This window comes from Pelophylax lessonae, assembly GCF_965119305.1.
Source record: "Pelophylax lessonae genome assembly, chromosome: 10".
NCBI lineage: Eukaryota > Metazoa > Chordata > Amphibia > Anura > Ranidae > Pelophylax > Pelophylax lessonae.
The window spans coordinates 206,409,973-206,432,749 of NC_138777.1; the positions used below are offsets into that span (position 1 = coordinate 206,409,973).

At 46.7% G+C, this 22,777-nt stretch overlaps 1 protein-coding gene across 1 annotated transcript in view; it reads left to right on the plus strand.

The window, feature by feature from the left end:
* CDH16 (cadherin 16) overlaps window positions 1-22,777 on the plus strand; it is a 127,900-nt gene that overhangs the window by 6,206 nt on the left and 98,917 nt on the right. The window contains exons 3-5 of the mRNA XM_082270190.1: window positions 378-518; window positions 4,610-4,727; window positions 17,521-17,664. Of these exons, the coding sequence (XP_082126316.1) occupies window positions 378-518; window positions 4,610-4,727; window positions 17,521-17,664 (403 nt within the window). The remainder of the gene's footprint in view (window positions 1-377; window positions 519-4,609; window positions 4,728-17,520; window positions 17,665-22,777) is intronic.

The window sequence follows — 22,777 nt, forward strand, 5'->3', positions numbered from 1 at the left end:
TGGTTGGTCTTACCCAGACTACACATGGAAGTATGCAGGGATTGCCCATCACACTCACTTTACTGGTTGGCTTTACCCAAACTCCACCTGTAAATATGCAGGAATTGCCCATCAAACCCACTTTTATGGTTGGTCTTACCCAGACTACACATATAAGTATGCACTGATTGCCCATCACACCCACACAATGCAAAAATTATTCTAAATGCGGAAAAATGGACGTTTTTAACCGTTGGTTCCTAGCTGTCAAGTTCCAGCGTTCAGGAGAGGTTATGAAACGTCCCGTCTACATGAATCCCAAACATCCCTTTCCCCGGTCTTTTTTGCACTGGCCAAACATTTCCTCTCTGTTGACCTTACAGTAAATTCTCTTCCAGATAGAAATGGCAGCAGATGTCTGGCAGAACGCAACGCTGGCTGGAAACGAGGACGGAATATTTGAGCTGGATCCAGTCTCTGGATTTCTATGCGCTCTCAAACCCTTCGATCGGGAGGAGAAAGCGAACTACTCTGTAACGGTAATCTGGCCTTGCTGCTCTCATAGCCGTCAGAAATAGTGTGGATATCAATCAGCTCTGAACGTGTGATAGAACAAAGGGCTTCCTAACTCACTCCAAGCAATCTCACCTCCGGCTTCTGCATAACAATCAGACCAATGTTCCTTCTTACAAAGGGCCTTTCAGTCATTTAACAAGTCAGTTTTATTTTTCAGAAAAGCTCCACCTTTTATCATTAAAAAGCCATCCTTGAACTCCAGTTAGTGACTTTGTTTAGGCTGAGATTATGGCATCAGTCTGCTGCAGACAAAAGGAAGTATTTCCTCAGTCTCCCGTCCCCCAGTGATCAGTCTGCTGCAGGCAGGAGGAAGCATTTCCTCAGTCTCCCCTCCCCAGTGATCAGTCTGCTGGAGGCAGGAGGAGGCATTTCCTCAGTTTCCCCTCCCCCAGTGATCAGTCTGCTGCAGGCAGGAGGAAGCATTTCCTCAGTCTCCCCTCCCCCAGTGATCAGTCTGCTTCAGGCAGGAGGAAGCATTTCCTCAGTCTCCCCTCCGCAGTGATCAGTCTGCTGCAGGCAGGAGGAGGCATTTCCTCAGTTTCCCCTTCCCCAGTGATCAGTCTGCTGCAGGCAGGAGGAAGCATTTCCTCAGTCTCCCCTCCCCCAGTGATCAGTCTGCTTCAGGCAGGAGGAAGCATTTCCTCAGTCTCCCCTCCGCAGTGATCAGTCTGCTGCAGGCAGGAGGAGGCATTTCCTCAGTTTCCCCTCCCCCAGTGATCAGTCTGCTGCAGGCAGGAGGAAGCATTTCCTCAGTCTCCCCTCCCCCAGTGATCAGTCTGCTGCAGGCAGGAGGAAGCATTTCCTCAGTCTCCCCTCCCCCAGTGATCAGTCTGCTTCAGGAAGGAGGAAGCATTTCCTCAGTCTCCCCTCCCCAGTGATCAGTCTGCTGCAGGCAGGAGGAAGCATTTCCTCAGTCTCCCCTCCCCCAGTGATCAGTCTGCTGCAGGCAGGTGGAAGCATTTCCTCAGTCTCCACTCCCCCAGTGATCAGTCTGCTCTAGACAAAAGGAAGATTTCCTTAGTCTCCCCTCCCCCAGTGATCAGTCTGCTGCAGGCAAGAGGAAGCATTTTGTCAGTCTCCCCACCCCCAGTAATCAGTCTGCTCCAGACAAAAGGAAGCATTTCCTCAGTCTCCCCTCCCCCAGTGATCAGTCTGCTCCAGACAAAAGGAAGCATTTCCTCAGTCTCCCCTCCCCCAGTAATCAGTCTGCTCCAGACAAAAGGAAGCATTTCCTCAGTCTCCCCTCCCCCAGTGATCAGTCTGCTGTAGGCAGGAGGAAGCATTTCCTCAGACTCCCCTCCCCAAGTGATCAGACTGCAACACTGTAACTTTGTAACTGGAACTGGGTTCTATTTAAAGTGGAGCTTTCAGTAACTTTATAAGTCTCCATTTTTGACAAATCACAGTATTTTTTTTGCAGACAAGCTCCATGTTATCATTAAAAGGTTGTGCTTAGGCTTCTTGTCTAGGCTGAGATGATGTCATCAGTCTTCTGCAGGCAAGAGAAAGCATTTCCTCAGTCTCCCCTCTCCAGTCATCAGACTGCAACATTGTAACTTTGTAGTCATTTACCAAGGTTATAGTTTCTCTGCAATGAGTGAAGCCTTAGTACATCTAATGGGGCCTTAGACATGTGCGATTCGTTTCCTTCCGAATTTGGACAAATTTTTCGTTATTCGGAAATTCGAATGTATCTGAAATCCAAATCACAATACTAGTGAATGTAAACAAATCCTTTGAAATAATAAAATGGTATTAATTTGAAATAATGACATTCGAATTTGATTTGAATTTGGAAACGAATATGAAATAGGATACGTTTCCTTCCAAATTTGGCCACATGTTTCGTTTTTTCGGAAATTCAAATGTATCTGAAATCCAATTCACAATACTGATAAATGTAAACAAATCCTTTGAAATAATAAAATGGAATTCATCCGAAATAATTGAATTTTAATTTGATTTGAATTTGGAAACAAATATGAAATGTAATTTTACTGCAATTCTTAGATGTGAAAATTTGGCAGCAGCTTTTGAATCAACATTTTTTTTAATTCAAATGCCGATTAAAATTTTCCAAATCAAATTCAATTTGTTCTAATTTTGGAAAATTTGAATCGAATTTGAAAACGAATAATAAACAAATTCCAAAAACAAATTTAATTAAACAAAACTAGCTAATTAACTAATCGAAAAAGAAATGTTGCAGGTTTGCACATGCCTATGGAGCCAGTGCTGTATTTTGGCCTAGGCCTACAAGGCCCAGGCCTAGGGCGGCACTTTGCCGGAGGGCAGCAAAAAAGCCACCCCCCCCTCAACCTGAGACTCTATTGGCCACTGGTTGCTAGAGCCACCTCACTCGCCCCCTCTCACTCACCCCCGTCTCTCTCACCCCCTCTCTCTCTCTCTCACCCCCTCACTCCCTCCCCCCTCTCTCTCCACCCCTCTCTGTCTCCCCCTCTCTCTCACCCCCTCCTCTGTCTCACTCACTCACCCCCCCTCTCTCTCACCCCCTCCTCTGTCTCACTCACTCACCCCCCCTCTCTCTCTCATACCCCTCCCCTCTCTCGCTCACCCCCTCCTCTCTCTCTCTCCCACCCCTCCCCCCTCTCTCTCTCTCACCCCTCTCTCTATCTCTCATCCCCCCACTCTCTCATCCCCTCTCTCTCATCCCCCTCACTCTCTCACCCCTCTCTCTATCTCTCATCCCCCCCACTCTCTCTCTTCTCTCTCATCCCCCCTCTCTCTCTCCCACCCCCTCTCCCCCCCCCCTCGTGAGATCTCAGGGGTTTATGCTGGGACTTGTAGTCCTTCAGTTTTGGAAGGAGTCACATCATTTAAAAAGGAAGGAGTGGGGCAAATTTTCATAGGAGGGGGGCGCCCAATTTTAGTCGTGCCTAGGGCAGCACAAAACCAAAATACACCACTGTATGGAGTCTCTTATAGATATATCTCACGGCTTGTTCATGCCATTTGCAGTGCGGGATCGGATGCAAAACCTCACTTTTTCTCACACCAAACAAATACCAGCAACCTTTTTGCAAAATGTATTCTTAATGACAATCCCAAGCATCTAGCAAACACACAGGCATTTGCACCTGCCAAAAAGTACGGTACTGCAGTACCATGCGGTTTGGTGCAACGAAACAAAAAAAAATCATGGTTGTACCTCTTTTTGTGTATTTGACGCACATAGGGCAGCCCTATTGAATTGAATAGGCTCCCTAAAACGGGGTACGTGGGAAAGAATAAAAAGGCACGCTCACTCAGATGCACTTAATGGCATGAAGAAACCCTCCCTTAAAGCGTAACTCCACTTTTGTTGAGAAAAAAACATTCCCCTCTGGGTGATCTCTGTACATTGCAGGGATTTAAAAAAACTTTGTTGCAGATTCCTTCCTTTTGTTATTCTGAAGAAATCACTGTGTGTTCCTCTGTGCTGAGTGGGTCTAATGGGAGTGGTTTCTTAATCATCTATCAGCTGTGGCAGCTGCATGGCTCTAATGAGTAAGGCTGCTGGGCCTGCATCCCTTTAGACGTGTTCCTATTGGGAGTATCTCACCAAAAATGATATTTTTGCTGCAGAGGATGCCAGAAATCTGACTTGTATCTTAGGCAGACTTCTGGGAAAATTGGTGAGCCAATCACACAAGCTGGAAATGATGTTTCTGGGGTGTGGTCAGTATACATTTTGTGTACAGAACACCTCCAGACGGCCATATTATATTTTCAGAAAATTACATCTGCTGCAGATTGAAAAGGAAAGGTACTTATTAATAAAATTAAATTACAATATGATTTGTGTAGCAGTTGTATGCGATATATTGTTTTTTCTTTATTTGCTAATTTTTTCCCCCACGAAAGTGGAGTTACCCTTTAATATTGGGTATCTAGGGGGAGGGAGGGTTTTGGTGGCCTTGCCTTGGTTTTCATCCAATAGACAGTAAAAGTAAAGTGTGAAGGTCAGGAGGTGAATGTGTGCGGTGTGAAGACTTGGACAATGTATGACCCCACCGCATCAAGGTAACGGTGCTTCCCTGTTTTTGGCACACAGGTGATTGGAAGTAAGGAAACCGTGACGGTAAATATAGATGTGATGGATGAAAATGACAACATGCCAGTCCTGGACCAAAGCACGTTACATGGCATCGTCAGCAGAGGAACACAAGCAGGTCTCTACAAATGTATTTTGCTTCACTAAAACGAACTTGTCACCTTCTGTGTCAGCCGTGGGGACGAGCGAATGTTCACCTTAGCCGAAACTGTTGTGAAGTGTTAGCATTTCAGTGAAACTCAGGTGATGGTTTTTTAAGGAGTACCCCATAGGTGTCTTAATACATTATGGTGTGCACCCCAAAGCTCAAACATACAATCATGTGTGTCAGTAGAGCAGTGGATGGTGTCAGTAGAGCAGTGGATGGTGTCAGTAGAGCAGTGGACGGTGTCAGTAGAGTAGTGGACAGTGTCAGTAGGGCAGTGGATGATGTCAGTAGAGCAGTAGATGGTATCAGTAGAGCAGTGGACAGTGTCAGTAGGGCAGTAGATGGTGTCAGTAGAGTAGTGGACAGTGTCAGTAGAGCAGTGGACAGTGTCAGTAGGGCAGTGGATGGTGTCAGTAGAGCAGTGGATGGTGTCAGTAGAGCAGTAGACGGTGTCAGTAGAGCAGTGGACGGTGTCAGTAGAGCAGTGGGCGGTGTCAGTAGAGCAGTGGATGGTGTCAGTAGAGCAGTGGACGCTGTCAGTAGAGCAGTAGATGGTATCAGTAGGGCAGTGGATGGTGTCAGTAGGGCAGTGGATGGTGTCAGTAGGGCAGTGGATGGTGTCAGTAGAGCAGTAGATGGTGTCAGTAGAGCAGTGGACGGTGTCAGTAGAGCAGTAGAGGGTGTCAGTAGAGCAGTGGACGGTGTCAGTAGAGCAGTGGATGGTGTCAGTAGAGCAGTGGACAGTGTCAGTAGGGCAGTGGATGGTGTCAGTAGAGCAGTAGATGGTATCAGTAGAGCAGTGGACAGTGTCAGTAGGGCAGTGGATGGTGTCAGTAGAGCAGTGGACAGTGTCAGTAGAGCAGTAGACGGTGTCAGTAGAGTAGTGGACAGTGTCAGTAGAGCAGTGGACAGTGTCAGTAGGGCAGTGGATGGTGTCAGTAGAGCAGTGGATGGTGTCAGTAGAGCAGTAGACGGTGTCAGTAGAGCAGTGGACGGTGTCAGTAGAGCAGTGGACGGTGTCAGTAGAGCAGTGGATGGTGTCAGTAGAGCAGTGGACGCTGTCAGTAGAGCAGTAGATGGTATCAGTAGGGCAGTGGATGGTGTCAGTAGGGCAGTGGATGGTGTCAGTAGAGCAGTAGATGGTGTCAGTAGGGCAGTGGATGGTGTCAGTAGAGCAGTAGATGGTGTCAGTAGGGCAGTGGATGGTGTCAGTAGAGCAGTGGATGGTGTCAGTAGGGCAGTGGATGGTGTCAGTAGGGCAGTGGATGGTGTCAGTAGAGCAGTGGATGGTGTCAGTAGAGCAGTAGATGGTGTCAGTAGGGCAGTGGATGGTGTCAGTAGAGCAGTGGACGGGGTCAGTAGAGCAGCGGATGGTGTCAGTAGAGCAGTGGATGGTGTCAGTAGAGCAGTAGACGGTGTCAGTAGAGCAGTGGATGGTGTTAGTAGAGCAGTGGACGGTATCAGTAGAGCAGTAGATGGTGTCAGTAGAGCAGTAGATGGTGTCAGTAGAGCAGTGGACTGTGTCAGTAGAGCAGTAGATGGCGTCAGTAGAGCAGTAGATGGTGTCAGTAGAGCAGTGGATGGTGTCAGTAGAGCAGTGGATGGTGTCAGTAGGGCAGTGGATGGTGTCAGTAGAGCAGTGGATGGTGTCAGTAGGGCAGTGGATGGTGTCAGTAGGGCAGTGGATGGTGTCAGTTGAGCAGTGAATGGTGTCAGTAGGACAATGCATGGTGTCAGTCAGGAGAGAAGTGGATCATGCCAGTAGGACAGTGGACTTTGTCCGTAGGGCAGTGGACACTGTCAGTAGGACAGAGGATGGTGTCAGTCAGTAGAGCAGGTGGATGTTGTTAGTAGGGCAGAGGATGGTGTCAGTAGAACAGTTGATGATGTCTGGAGAACAATGGACAGTGTCAGTAGGACAGAGTTTGGTGTCAGTCAGTAGGGCAGTGGAGGGTATTAGTAGGGCAGAGGACGATGTCAGTAGAGCAGTGGAGGGTGTCAGTAGGGCAGAAGACAGTGTCTATAGAGTAGAGGACGGTGTCAGTAGGGCAGAGGACGGTGTCAGTAGAGCAGAGACTGGTATCAGTAGAGCAGAGACTGGTGTCAGTGGAGCAGAGACTGGTGTCAGTGGAGCAGTGGACGGTGTCAGTAAGGCAGTGGACAATGTCAGTAGGGCAGAGATTGGTGTCAGTAGGACAGAGGACAATGTCAGTAAGGCAGTGGATGGTGTCAGTAAGGCAGTGGACAATGTCAGTAGGGCAGAGATTGGTGTCAGTAGAGCAGTGGAGGGTGTCAATAGGACAGAGGACAATGTCAGTAAGGAAGTGGATGGTGTCAGTAAGGCAGTGGACAATGTCAGTAGGGCAGAGATTGGTGTCAGTAAGGCAGAGGACGGTGTCAGTAAGGCAGAAGACCGTGTCAGTAAGGCAGAAGACCGTGTCAGTAAGGCAGAGGACGGTGTCAGTAAGGCAGAAGACCGTGTCAGTAAGGCAGAGGACGGTGTCAGTAAGGCAGTGGACGGTGTCAGTAGGGCAGGGTTTGGTTTCAGCAGGGCAGTAGACAATGCCAATAGTTTCTTTTTATTATTAATATTATTTTACAATTTTATTTAAAATATTTTTTAAAATATTTTTTTTCTATTATTTCTTCACAATGTTTTAGGATCCCTATTGGGGGACTTTGGGGAAATATCTGGGGTATAAATAGACCTCTGGTGTCTAACTTTTGAGACAGAGAAAAGGGATTGAGGACAGAGATTCCCCCAGCCACTTTCTCTGCAGCCTCAGCTGCACTGTACAGTGAATGAATGGGAAGTGCTCTGTAATGAGCTGTTTCCTGTTCATTCATAAACTGAAGCATAGTAAACACAGTTTACTATACTTCAGTTTTGAATGGACACAGGAGCGATCTCAATGGGTACCGATCACTCACTGTGTTCATTCAGAAAAGGAAGGGGCCAATATATGACATATTTACCGACCCCTTCCCCCACTCTCCATCCCCTGCAGCAGTCAGCAGGAGAAGAGATGAGAGAAGCTGGCAGTCTTGTGGGGGGCGGGGGGCAGACAGCAGGGGGAATCTGTGCCACATGGGGTGATTAGGGTATGCCCAGGCACATTCTGCACACCCCATGCGCACGCCTGCGGAGTACCCTTATTTACTTCTTTTTGGTCTGTTTATTATACCAAAAAACTGTTCCATTTGATCTATAAGTGCCAAAAATACCCGTTGATCCTGCCACAAATCCTATTTTTTACAGTCTTACCACTCATATTGTTTCTAGTTCACCTTTGTGAACTACAGAACACCCCCCCTCCATGTAGTTGAGATGGAGGCAGTAGGAGGTGTTCTGTAGTCCTAGCATGCTTCCTGTCCTAGGGTGACAACACTGCTTCTCCATAGATACAGCAAAGTGAAAGAACGTTCTCACCCTAGGACAGGAAATGTGTTACTGGTAGGATCTCCAGGTGAAAATAAATGGAGAAAAAGCCTGGAAATGAAAACTAATGCAACCACCACATCTAAGGGCTGGTATACAGCAATATATGACTTTTTTGTTCTTAAAGTTTAGATACATTTTAAATGACTTCTGAAAATGTGGAATGAAAACTAAGAAAACCCACAAAAATATATTCTCTACCCTTTTCCTTTTACTTTATATATAGATATATATATATATATCTATATATATATATATATATATATATATATATATATATACATACATACATTTTCTGTGTATTCTTTTGAAATTTGATGTGTTTTACAGAAAGTAAAAATATAAGGCAAAAAAAAATAAAATAAACAATTAAAAAAAAAAAGAAGTGAGAACGTATTGTGCTTTTTTTCATACTTTTTTTGTGTGTTAGATTAATATTTAAATTTAATTTATATTTATTGGTATTTAACTGTTAACGGAAAAGAAATGCAACAAGTAGTCCGCAAAAAAACAACAAAAAAGAAAAAACAAAAACACGTTCTTGTCTACTGTTTTCTTTATTTATTTTATTTTTTTTTTAAATGTTTATTTGACTTTTTTGCCTTTTTACTTTTTGTGAAAACATCACTTAACAATAAAATACAAGAAAAAGGACACAAACACTTTACAAAGTAACATGGGAAGGTTTTCTTAAAGGTATTTTTTTTTTTTAAGAAACTTTGGTTCAAATATAGTAAAATTAGAGGCCAGTTCTACCGAAATTTTGTCAAATGTCATATGAGTAACTTCGAAGCCCAAATCAATTTATCTGAAATCCCTCCCCTGGTTGTCAGGGGGCAGCTACTTTTTTAATTTAGTACATCGTCCATTTGTTCTCCCAATGTCACTATAAATGTGAGCTGTATGGTGAAATGCACAAACTGCAGGAGGCTCTGATGGCGGGGAACTTGACTTTGCCATACTCACCCCCAGTGTAGCGCCAGGTCCTCATTCTGGCACACAGCCATTTCCAGCTTCCACCCCTCATTGCCAGGAATGCTAATGAGTTCAAGTGCTGAATTAGAATACTTTGCAATACAGACTGGAGTGTGTGGGTCCTCGGGCCCTGCCTTAAGTCTTGGGAGGGGGTGGATATGGCCTTTTGGCTTAGTTCGCCCTCTCCCATGGGGTCTCCCTTCGGGGGAGCCCTACTTAGTACTCGGTGGGGGCTGTTTCGGCAGTCCCCCTGAAGAACGGGGTCTGTCTGGTTTCGGCCAGACAGACCATGAGTACCTTATGTCCCTGTCAGGAGCCTTGCGCCCCGGGGGATTGAGGTTTTGGGTCCTACCTCTTCGGAGGGAAGACCATACGTTGTCGCACACCCTGTGCTTTTTTGTGTTACTCACTTTGTGTGTGTGCACTTTTTTATGCACCGGGTGGAGTCTTTTGAGTGTGTTGCACACGCTACGGGCTTTAAAAAAAAAAAAAAAAATTAGAATACTTTGCAAAATTTTGCTTGGTTTGAGCAACATGAAACTACACCCAAGCAGTCCCTTGCCTCCAGTGTCTGCTGAGCTTCTAGTTACTATGACCTCTGTACCCTGCACTGACCCCTGCACACCCGTGTCTCTAGTGACACCTGCACTCCTTCGTCTTCAGAGACTCTATGACCACTGTGCCCTCCTGTAACCCCAATGTCTACAGCGATCCCTACACTCCTGTTTCCAGTGGCTTCTGCACTCCTGTGTCTCCAAAGACTCCTGCACTCCAGTGTTTCCAGTGATTCCTGCACTCCTGTGTCTCCAGCAACCCATGCACTCCTGTACTTCCTGTGACTCCTGCACTCTTGTGTCTCCAGTGACTCCTGCACCTCTGTGTCTCAAATGACTCCTGCACTCCTGTGTCTCAAATGACTCCTGCACTCCTGTGTCTCCAGTGACTCCTGCATTCCTGTGTCTCTAGAAACCCCTGCACTCTTGTACCTCCTGTGATTCCTGCACTTCTGTGTCTCCAATGACTCCTGCAGATCTTTCTCTCCGGTTACTTCTGCACTCCTGCATCTCCGGTGACTCCTGCACTCCTGCATCTCCTGTTATTCCTGCACTCCTGTGTCTCTAGTGACTCCTGCACCCCTGTGTTTTTGCTGACTCCTACATTCCTGTGTTTCCAGTATTTCTAGTGCTGTTGTGTCTCCAGTGCCTCCTGTACTGATGTGTCTCCAGTGACTCCTGAACTCCTTTGTCTCCAGTGACTCCTGCACTCCTGTGTCTTCAGTGACTTCTACATTTCTGTGTCTCAGATGACTCCTACACTCCTGTCTCTCCAGTGACTCTTGCACTCCTGTGTCTCTAGTGACTCTTGCACTCCTGTGTCTCCAATGACTCCCACACTCCTGTGTCTTCAGTGACTCCTGTGCTCCTGTGTCCCTGGTAACTCCTGCATTCCTGTGTCTCTGGTAACTCCCGCACTCCTGTGTCTCCAGTGACTCCCACACTTCTGTGACTCCAATGACTGCTGCACTCCTATGTCTCTGGTGATTCTTGCATTCCTGTGTCTCCAGCAACCCCTGCACTCCTGTACCTCCAGTGACTCCTGCACTCCTGTGTCTCCAGTGACTCTAGCACTCCTGTTTCTCCAGTGACTCTAGAACTCCTGTGTCTCTAGTGACTCCTGCACTCCTATGTCTCCAATGACTCCTGCACTCCTGTGTCTCCAGTGACTCCTGAACTCCTGTGTCTCCAGTGACTCCTGCACTCCTGTGTCTCTGGTGACTCCTGCACTCCTGTGTCTCCAGTGACTCCTGCACTCCTGTGTCTCTGGTGACTCCTGCACTCCTGTTTCTCCAATGACTCAGTCCTGCACTCCTGTGTCTCCAGTGACTCCTGCACTCCTGTGTCTCTGGTGACTCCTGCACTCCTGTGTCTCTGGTGACCCCTGCACTGCTGTGTCTCCAGTGACTCCTGTACTGCTGTGTCTCCAGTGACTCCTGCACTCCTGTGTCTCCAGTGGCACCTGCAATCCTGTGTTTCTGGTGACTCCTGTGTCTCCAATGACTCTTGTACTCCTGTGTCTCCAATGACTTCTGTACGCCTGTGTCTCCAATGACTCCTGCACTTCTGTGTCTCCAGTGACTCCTGCACTCCTGTGTCTCTGGTGACTCTGGCACTCCTGTGTCTCTGGTGACTCCTGCACTCCTGTGTCTCCGGTGACTCCTGCACTCCTGTGTCTCCAGTGACTCCTGCACTGCTGTGTCTCCAGTGACTCCTGCTCTGCTGTGTCTCCAGTGACTCCTGTACTGATGTGTCTCCGGTGACTCCGGCACTCCTGTGTCTCCAGTGGCACCTGCAATCCTGTGTTTCTGGTGACTCCTGTGTCTCCAGTGACTACTGAACTTTTGTGTCTCTGATGACTCCTGCACTCCTGTGTCTCCAATGACTCCTACACTTCTGTGTCTCCAGTGACTTCTGCACTTCTTTGCTTCCAATTACTTCTGCACTCCTGTGTCTCCAGTGACTTCCGCACTAATGTGTCTCCAGGGACTCCTGTACTGCTGTGTCTTTAGTGACTCCTGTGTCTCTGGTGATTCCCGCACTGTGACTCCTGTACTGTTGTGTCTCCAGTGACTCCTGCACTACTGTGTCTCCTGTGACTCCTGCACTCCTGTGTTTCCAGTGACTCCTGCCCTCCTGTGTTTCCAGTGACTCCTCCACTCCTGTTTTTCCAGTGACTCCTGCACTCCTGTCTTTCCAGTGACTCCTGCACTCCTGTGTCTTCAGTGACTCCTGCACTCCTGTGTCTCCATTGACTTCCGCACTGTTGTGTCTGCAGTGACTCCTATACTGCTGTGTCTCCAGTGACTCCTGCACTACTGTGTCTTCCATAACTCCTGCACTCCTGTGTTTCTAGTGACTCTTGCACCCTTGTGTCCCCAGTAAATCTTGCATTCCAGTGTCTCCGGTAACTTCCGCACTGCTATGTCTCCAGTAACTCCCTCACTGCTGTGTCTCCGGGGACTCCTGGACTGCTATGTCTTCGTCTTCACTGACTCCTGGACCCCTTGTGTCGTTGGTGACTCCTGCACTCCTCCTGTCTTCGGTGACTCCTGCACTCCTGTGTCTTCAGTGACTCCTGCACTCCTGTGTTTCTGGTGACTCCTGCACTCTTGTGTCTTTGGTGGCACCTGCACTCCTGTGTCTCTAGCGACCCCTGGGCTCTATTGTCTCTACAGAATCTATGACCCCTGTGCTCTCCTGTAACACCAGTATCTCCTCTGTGACTCCTGAACTCCTGTGTCTCCTTAGACCCTGTGACTTCTGTGTCTGCAGTCACCCTTACACTACTTTGTCTCCTTAGACTCTGTGACAGCAGTGTCTTCAGTGACCCCCAACACTCCTGTGTCTTCAGTGACTCTTTGTACCTTGTGTACTTCAGTGACCTCTGTGTCTTCAGTCCAGTGTCCTCAGTGACCCCTATGCTCCTGCATCACTTATTGACCTCACAGCACCCTGTGACTCCACAGCATCTTCTGTCACCCTGAAACCCCAGAGCTTTCTGTTCAATGCAGTTACCCCTAAACAGGGGTATTGTGTGACTCTGATGTGCCTGGAGCATCTCTGTGGAACCTCCATCTCCATCCAGCCTCAGGTACACCCCTGTCTTTCTTGGACTGCCTTTCTCTATGGATATGGACCCCTGCCTGGGGCAGAATTCAAGTGGTAAGTGTGGAGAAAAGTGATGGAAATATCCACTATATTTTCAGTGCTCCCCGGGGCAGATTACCCTCAAATTGTTCCAGTGTGTGAAGCCGAGGGGCCAAGGTGGGATTAAATGACCCTTTTATAGATGACATTCTGGCGATGGAAACAAAGACGGAAAGTACAGTAACACATGTGACTGATTGTTCCAAGTCCTCTTGTGGCGGTGGAGCTGTGATGGATGTCAGTGCGAAGCTTCCCACACACCACCGGCCACCCGCTAAAATGTCAGCACAGAGATACCGGCCCATTATAGCCCGCTAATCTCCCCGGCCGGCTTGTCTTATCAGCAGCCGATAGCTACAGTAAATCTCCCAATTCCATCCAGAGCTATTCCCAAAACTGCCGCAGGAGCTAAGAAAAGATCCCCACAGCCCCCCCAAATATGAGATTATGTCTCATTCTTTCCTTTCTAGTTTGTTTTATTTCTGGCAATCAATAGTAAACAAACAGTTCTCTGAGTGACACTGTTATAATCACCATTGTGGGAGGGGCGGAGACACAAACTACTGAAGAGAAATCTCATCATTGTGGGAGGGGCAGAGACACAAACTACTGCAGAGAAATCTCACTATTGTGGGAGGGGCAGAGACACAAACTACTGCAGGGACAAGTCCCCATTGTGGGAGGGGCAGAGACACAAACTACTGCAGGGAAATTTCCCCATTGTGGGAGGGCAGAGACACAAACTACTGCAGAGAAATCTCACCATTGTGGGAGGGGCAGAGACACAAACTACTACAGGAAATCTCACCATTGTGGGAGGGGCAGAGACACAAATTACTGCAGGAAGTCTCACCATTGTGTGAGGGGCAGAGACACAAACTACTGGGAGGAAATCTCACCATTGTGGGAGGGGCAGAGACACAAACTACTGCAGGAAATGTCACCATTGTGGGAGGGGCAGAGACACAAACTACTGCAGGAAATCTCACCATTGTGGGAGGGGCAGAGACACAAACTACTGCAGGAAATGTCACCATTGTGGGAGGGGCAGAGACACAAAGTACTGCAGGAAATCTCACCATTGTGGGAGGGGCAGAGACACAAATTACTACAGGGAAATCTCACTATTGTGAGAGGGGCCGCGTCACAAACTGGCTTGCTACATCAAATCTTATCTTTATTCCCCAAACTTTCCCAAGGAGAAAAAGGGATGATTGAATGAAAGTGAGAAGATCACTTAACACATCCGTTCTCGTGCTTTGACTGGAATCTCTGCAGCATGTGGCCAGTCAAGGGAAAAGGAGACATGGAAGTGTTGTCTGACAATACCCCGTTCCTTATAGGCTTTGCAGGAACAGAGAAATGGTGCCTAAAATGGGGATGGGTCCAAGCGGACTCCGAACAATGCTGACGCTACAGATCCTGTGACTGAGAGCTGCCTGAGCTGTTACGTTGAGTAAAATTTAGCAGAAGAGCATTTCCCTTTCTGACATGTATCTAAAGGCAAAGAGCCATATACAGAGTACTATAGCCTCTAGAAAGGGTTCTGTCTACTGATTGGCTGCTTTCATGCTGTGATCGATCCTCAGATTCTGGTCAACCAGGGCAAAAGTAGACACTGGAAGTCAATGCACTCGGCATTTAGTTTGAGTCTCAGCAGATCCGCCACACAGCAGTGGCAGTGGCAGATCATGTCACACAGTGCTGCCTGGAACTTCACGTGACAGTTACACCATTACTGGCACAGTAGACAATTCCCAGCCCTGTAGGGAGCAGTGAGGAAGTCTTTCCAGGTTCCATCATGCAGAACTCTGTATCTTCAATTCCACTTATAATAACTGTTAGTGGAGCCAAATATAACGTTACAAATCTGAATTAATAAATTCCTGGTGTGTCACAATATGCAGTAACAGGCAGAGTTGTATAAAGTACTGGAAACCCATACTTGAGTAAGAGTACAAGTGCTCGATCAAAAAGTGACTTGAGTAGAAGTACTAAAGTATTCAACATTTTTTGTACTTAAGTATTGCAAGCAGTTTTTTTTTTTTTAAATGTTGCTACTTAAGTACTGAAAGTAAAAGTACCAGTAGTTTTAAAAAAAATTGCTACTCAAGTACTGAAAGTAAAAGTACAAGTACTGTGTTATGTAGTTATTAAAGAAAGAAGTCAAAAGTTTGAACATCATATTGTTTTTTATTATTTCAAATGCAGCTTTTATTTATACATACAGTAGCATTTATTTTCGTATGCGCTAATAATACACATGTTTTGAGCTTCATGAAACCTGCCATCTACTGTTCTGGCAGTGGTAATTTTTATAATAGTAACGAGTAACTATGCAGCACAAAAAAAAAATATCGGAGTAGAAGTATTGAAATCATCGAAAAAATGTAGTGAAGTAAAAGTGGAAGTAGGAGAAAAAAAATTCTACTCTAGCCACTTAAGCCCCGGAAGATTTTACCCCCATTCCGACCAGGGGGTATTTTGCGATTCCGCACTGCGTGACTTTAACGGACAATTGCGCGGTCGTGCGACGCTGTACCTAAATGAATTTGGCGTCCTTTTTCTCCCACAAACAGAGCTTTCTTTTGGTGGTATTTGGTCACCTGTGCGATTTTTTGATCACGCGCTATAAACAAAAAAAGAGCGTCAATTTTGCAAAAATAACAATATTTTTCACATTTTTTTATATGAAATTCCCCCCAAAAAAAATGTAAAAATCAAAATTTTTTAACATATTCGGCCAATTTGTTTTATGCTACCTATGTTTGGTAAAAAAAATCGTAAAAAGCGTATTTTGATTGGTTTGCGCAAAAGTTATCGCGTTTACTAACAAAGGGAAAGATTTTTGTCATTTTTGTTGTTTTTTTTTTTAACGCGTAATGGCGGCGATCTGTGATTTTTTTTGCGGTACTGCGACATTGCGGCGGACAGATCGGACCCTTGACTGACATTTTTGACACTTTTGGGGTTACCAGTGACATTTCTACAGTAATCAGTGCTATATATATGCACTGTTACTGTAAAAATACACTGGTAGTGAAGGGGTTAACTTTATTTGGGAGGGAGGGGCTGTGTGTGTCCCTAGGGGCGTGCTTTCTACTGTGATTGGCTGTGGCTTCAGCTGTAAGGACACTGATCAACGGATCTACATAGTAGATCCATGTGATCAGTGTCTTTGCAGCGAGGAGAATGACAGGCAGCTTGTTTACACAAGCTGCCTGACATTCTCCCTCTCCCCCGCCGATCGCCGAGTGGCCGGCGGACATCGGGTCCGCTGGTCACACGCGCGGGGGGGTCCGTGACCACGCGGGAGCGGGAGCGCGCCTCCGGGGGCGCGCGCTCGCTCCCTAGACCCTCACAAGCAAGCAACGTAGCCCTACGTTAGTTTGCCTGTGAGGGGCTGACCGCCGACGTAGATAGTCGTGCGGCGGTCGGCAAGTGGCTAGGAAAGTACAGATACCGCCTTTCGGTACTTAAGTACAGTAGTGAAGTAGTTCTACTTAGTTACTATACATCTCTGGTAACAGGATCATTATTCAGAAAAGCTCCACCTTTTATCATAAAAAGCCATCCTTGAGCTCCAGCCAGTGACTTTGCCTAGGCTGAGATGATGCCATTAGTCTGCTGCAGGCAGGAGAAGGCATTTCCTCAGTCTCCCCTCCCCCAGTGATCAGACTGTACTAGGGATCGACCCATTATCGGCTAGGCCGATATATCGAGGGCCGATATGCACTTTCCCCAATATATCAGAATCGGCCCCGGAGGTTACCGATATTGCCGATATTTCAGGAAAGTGCATGTACCATGGTGATGCCTGCAGCTAGAGGCATCACCCCGGTACCGGCGTCCATAGCCGACGGTCGGCTGTCTTGCAATGACAACCGATGAGACTAAGAAGCCGCTCTGGTTTCATTACAAGGAGCGGGAAGCCCCCCCCTCCCGCCACCTTCTGTGGCTTACCCGGGGTCTCCTGTCCCACTGGGAGACCCGGGCAACCAGCCTGCACAGCCGCCGAAGACCCGATCATTCGGCTCTGATCGGGTCTCCATGCAAAAACCCGGAAGTGATGTCATGACATCACTTCTAGGTACTCGGCGCCAGATTAAAAAAAATGACAGCATTCATAACAGCCAAACTTGGCATTTTGAATGCTTTTAAGTGCAGAGGAGGGGTTTGGGGTCTTTTAGAACCCCAGATCCCTCCACAAGAGTACCTGTCAAGTAAAAAAAATTAAAAACATTTTTTTTTTAAATGTACGAAAATATCGGCCGATACCGATACGCGATGACCAAAATATCGGTATCGGCAATGAAAAAACGATATTGGTCGATCCCTAGACTGTACACTGTAACTTTGTAGCAAGTCACAAGGTGAGAGGCTGCAGCAGAGTCTATTGGTGGTCGATGACCAGGGAACGCTGCCAGTGTGAACATGCTATGAGCTGCTGTATACTGATTGGGACATTCCCTGGGCTGTTGGGTGGTAAATTGGTTATGTGAATATCAGGTGACCCCCCAGTGTTGTTGCTCTGTGATGACATTATGTGGTCACCATAGATGTCTCTTCTGTACAACCTTCATCTCTCTTATAATGAGCAGATTCCATCTTCTCTTTAGTTACCTTGTGTTTAATATCATTGTAGGAGTCTCTTTTCTGCATGTCGTGGCCACAGACGGAGATGACCCAACCACAGAGAACGCTGACTTACGTTACACAATCAACCAATCAGATGAGAGGTGGTTCCACATAGAGCCGAAGACAGGAGCGGTGTCCCTAACAGAGCAAGGTGATCCCCATATAGAGGTGACTTGGAAGGGGTACGGCAGTCCTGAGCCTGGGGTGTAGGGGTGGGCTATCAACTTTCTACATTTAGATGCTTCCCTTCAGTCTTGCACAATTGTACCGGATCCTCTCCTGGACTGAAATGGCTTACTCTGATTTCACTGCACACTGTGAGCTTCTCACAAGGTGCATTAGAAGATGCAGCAAATCAGAGGGAGCCCACTTTATGTCCTGGCTGGAGGATGTCCAGCATCATCTAGCCCAGGGTAGGCAACCTTGGTACCCCAGCTGTTATAGAACTACAAGACCCATGATGCACTGCAAGACTCTGACAGCCACAGGCATGCCCCCCCCCCCCAAGGCAGAGGCATGATGGGATTTGTAGTTTCAGCACAGCTGGAGGGCAAAGGTTGCCTACCTCATAGCCCATTCCCAGTGGTGGCTGGTGCTAAACATTTTTAGGGGGGGGGGGCGCATAAAATAAACCCCCCAAGGTCCGCACTCACCCCTCCAGCAGTTATGGCACCACGACTTCCCTGGCTTCTCTTCCCGGCCAACCCGGTCTTTAGATCCGCCTTCTGTCCTGATTGGCCTGGGAGGAGAAGCCGCATACCGATAGCGAATATTAATTCGCTAGAAGCATAAGTGGGAGGGTTCGGGGCACAGTGCTCTGTGCTTTTTTTACCCTGAACCCATCCTTAGGCTGGCCATACATGTTCAATTCACTTGTAAGATTTTCTGTTAGATTTACCAAAATCCATATAATATGAGATCAAAACTAAACAACACTTTGAATTGTATCCAATTAGGCAGGCCTTTGTACTACATAGTTGAAGGTAAATCTAAAGAATATTGTATGAAAATTGTATAATGTATGGCCAGCCTAAGCATTTTTCTTACACTTTTGCTGCCTACAAGTTAAAATCAGTATTCTTTACTAGAAAATTACTTAGAACCTTCAAACATTACACATATTTTTTAGCAGAGACCCTAGAGAATAAAATTCCGGTCGTTGAAAAGTTTTATGTCACACGGTATTTGCGCAGCGGTCTCTTAAACGCAATTTTTTGGGGAAAAATACACTTTATTGAATAAAAAAAAAACTTAATGGTAAAGTAATCCCAATTTTCTTTTTGTATAATGTGAAAGATGATGCTCTAAGCAAAACAATTGTGATTCTCATTTTATCCAGATCTGTGCAACTCTTCCCGGGCCCGCCCCTTTCATTCACTTGATTTCAGTTTTTTCAATCATGGAGGCTCCGCATAACATGTGGGCGTGACTATGCAAATTCAGCCTGCTTAAGAACTCCCACTTCTGCAGACACCCACCCTTTAAAGCAGGGGTGTCAAATTCTATTTAATTGCGGGCCGCATCAGTATTATGGTTGCCTTCAAAGGGCCGGTTGTATCTGTAAGACTAGATGTCCAGAACACCCCACTCCCCTTTCATCAGATATCAAGAGCCCCCCCCCCCCCCACCCTCCTTTACATGATAGTGCACCCCTCTTACCTTGTGCTTCTGCCGGGAAGAAGCTGGGGAGTGGGCTGGGAAGCAGAAAGTGCAGAGTCTGGAGGAGGGCTGGAGGTCCACTACCAGAGTCTGCTGAATGCCGAGACCAGGGGAGGCGGAGGCAAGGGGGTGCTGTAGCTGCAGAGAGAGGCATAGGATCTGTAGGAAGTTATATCCTCCTCTCTGCTGCCGACTCCTAAGATGGGGAGGAGGATGGCAGAGACGAGTCTCTCCGCGACTGCACAGAGAAGTGCAGGATCTTGCGGAGGAGTTCTGTCCTCCCCTCTGCTGCTGACTGCTGAGACAAGATGGAGTGAGCCTAGGGGGTGTGATAGTTGCAAGAGAAGTGCGAGGGCCACATGAAATGGCCTGGTGGGCTGGATTCGGCCCGCGGGTCTTGTGTTTGACACCTGTGCTTTAAAGCATTTGATATTTGCGTAACTCCTCCTATTGCCTGCATCTGGAATGAGGGCTCTTGGGACAAGTACTGAGGCAGGGGGCTGTAACGCTCCTGCGTTTTACGTATGATGTGGATTTTCAGCTGCAGAAATATTCCACTTCAGTAGTCATGTAGAGAAACGCTGAGACACCAATCCCAACTCTCAATGACTCATCATGTGTGGATGATCTCAATTCAGCAAGTAAATACACACACTCAATAAGATGTTTCCTAGAGTGACTTATGTATATAGTAACACAGTGATGATAGGCTGAAGAGACAGGTTGGGTAGAGATGGTAGATGACAGACACTTGAAAGGAAATGTTCTTGAAAGTAAGATAGTAGCAGATGGGATGCAGATAGGTTTAGCAATCATGTATGGTAGTAGATGACAGAGTAGCAGGTGGACATACAAGAGAGATCAACCCAGTGCAAGAACAGGTGGTAGTAGGCTCAAGAGCTAGCAATCTTAGATAATGCAGATGTAGTAATAGTCCTTAGTATGCAGAGCTAGATAGTGTAAGCTTTAGTATAAAGGTTATAGAGGTTTCCCCTGTGGGGTACTTATCACTAATAGCAATGTAGCAGAGGAGAGGTTCGGCAAGAGCGGATGATCCGGTAGCGGGATACAGGGATCAGCGCAGCGTGGTTCCGACAGCGAGGTATGCTTGCAAGCATGAGAGCTTCAAGACAGGTTAGCATCAAGGCACAAAGCAGTTTGAACGAACACATGTGAGTGAGAGCCGGCGATCTAAATAGCCATCCAGTCCGGCGCTCAGTGATGACAGCATCAGTCTTAAAGGTGTATGCGCACCTTACCAAAAGAGAATGGTGGGGCGCATACACTTATGAAAAAGTAATTAGGGTACCCAAAGGTACCAGAACATTACAGTACCCCCCCCCCCCTTAAGGCCGGCTCCTGAAGGCCTCTGGAGCTGGTTTGTCTGGGTACTTCGCATGAAAATTGCGGATTAATCTAGAGGCATGTATGTCAGAGGTGTTTAGCCAGGTGTCGTCTTGGGGCCCATAGTTCTTCCATCGAACCAAGAACTGAAGTCTTCCTCTGTGGATACGAGAATCCAGAATCTCTTTTATCTCGTATTCTTCTCCACCTTCAACTTGTACAGGAGGAGGAGGTGGGATAGTAGGCCTTATTCCTTGGTCAGGAACATGGGGCTTCAGTAGCGACACATGGAAAATGGGATGTATTTTGAGGTCTATTGGCAATGTAAGCTGTACTGCAGCTTTTCCAATAAGTTTCTTGATTGGGAAAGGTCCCAAGAACAGAGGTCCAAGCTTTTTGCTAGGGATTTTCAGTCTTAAATTTTTTGTTGAGAGCCAAACGAGGTCCCCGATAGCGTACTGAGGAGAAGGTCTTCTGCGAAGATCATAGTACTTCTTTTGTTGACTATGAGCGTTTGCAATGGTAGTATTAAGCAAACCCAGAGAGTCCTTTATTTGGGTAAGATAGTCTGAGGCTACTGGGTTGTTTGAAGGAAGGATGCGGGGTGGAAGAATAGAGGGATGAAACCCATAGTTCAAGTAGAATGGACTCTGCTTGGTCGTACTGTGGGTTGCGTTGTTGTAGGCAAATTCTGCCAGAGGGAGAAGATCCACCCAATCATCCTGTTGGTAAGAAGTGTAACAACGTAAATATTGCTCGATGCATTGGTTGACTCTTTCAGTCTGTCCGTTGGTCTGCGGATGGTAAGGAGAAGTGAGCTTCCGCTCGATCCGTAGTATGTGACATAGTTCTTGCCAGAACTTGGAAATAAATTGTGATCCACGGTCAGACAGAAGAGTTTTTGGGATACCATGTAACTTAAAGACATGTTTCATCAGGAGTTCTGCCGTTTGTTTGGACGAAGGTAGTCTGCGAATAGCAATGAAATGTGCCATTTTTGTCAGATGGTCCACTGACACTAAGATGGTATTAAATCCTTTGGCAATTCCACTATAAAGTCCAAGGACACAACTTCCCATGGAGTTTGGGGTATTGGTAGACTGCATAGTAGACTGGATGGTCTCGTAGTGTCAATTTTGGACCTGGCACAGACATTGCATGAAGAGACGAATTTTTGTATAGATGTTTTCATGTCAGGCCACCAGAATTGCCTGGTAATCAGATTAAGAGTCTTTGTCATACCCATATGTCCTGCCATAGGCACATCATGCGATAATTCCAAGATCTTGGTGCGTATGGTAGGTGGTATGTAAAGTTTGTCGTTGTAGTAGAGGAAGCCTTCTGCATCAGTATTTAGTTGTGGTGGGGGTGTATCCAAACTTATACCATGCAAAACCTCTTCCTTCAAGGAACGGACAACTCCAATAATGCGTTTGTGAGGTATTATAGGAACGGAAGGGATTTCGAAGTAGTTTTCTTCAGTTAGTCGTGAGAGTGCATCCGCCTTTTTGTTCTTATCTGCAGGTGTGTAGGTCACTAGGAAGTTAAACCTTAGAAAGAATAGTGACCATCGTACCTGTCGGTGCGAGAGAGTTTTGTTAGTCCGAAGATATTGGAGATTTTTATGGTCCGTGTATATAAGTATTGGTAATTGGGTGCCTTCGAGTAAATGTCGCCAATTCTCCAGAGCCAATTTTATAGCAAGCAGTTCCTTTTCACCCACGGGGTAATTTATCTCTGGACTGCTTAGGGATTTAGAAAAAAAGGCGACTGGATGAAGTGGTGAAGTGTGAGTTGGTCGTTGGGAGAGTATTGCTCCTACTGCCATGTTTGACGCATCTACTTCCAGAATGTATTGGAGGGATGGGTCTGGATGGCGTAGTATGGGAGCAGAAGTAAACCTTGTCTTTAACAAGTGAAAAGCTTTATTTTCTTCATCTGACCATTTGAATGTTTTTTTAATGCTAGTGAGCTGTGTGAGGGGTCTCACAATGGCAGAGAAGTTTCTAATGAACTTCCTGTAGAAATTCGAAAATCCAAGGAATCGCTGTAGCGCCTTGCGTGTGGTTGGTGTAGGCCAATCCTGAATGCAGGATATCTTACTCATGTCCATCTCGATTCCTGTTTTGGATATGATGTAGCCTAGAAACAGTACCTCTTCTTTATGGAACAAGCATTTTTTCAGTTTCACATATAGGTTGTGTGCAAGCAATCTCGATAATATTAGTCTTACATGTCTTATGTGTTCAGACAGGGATCGT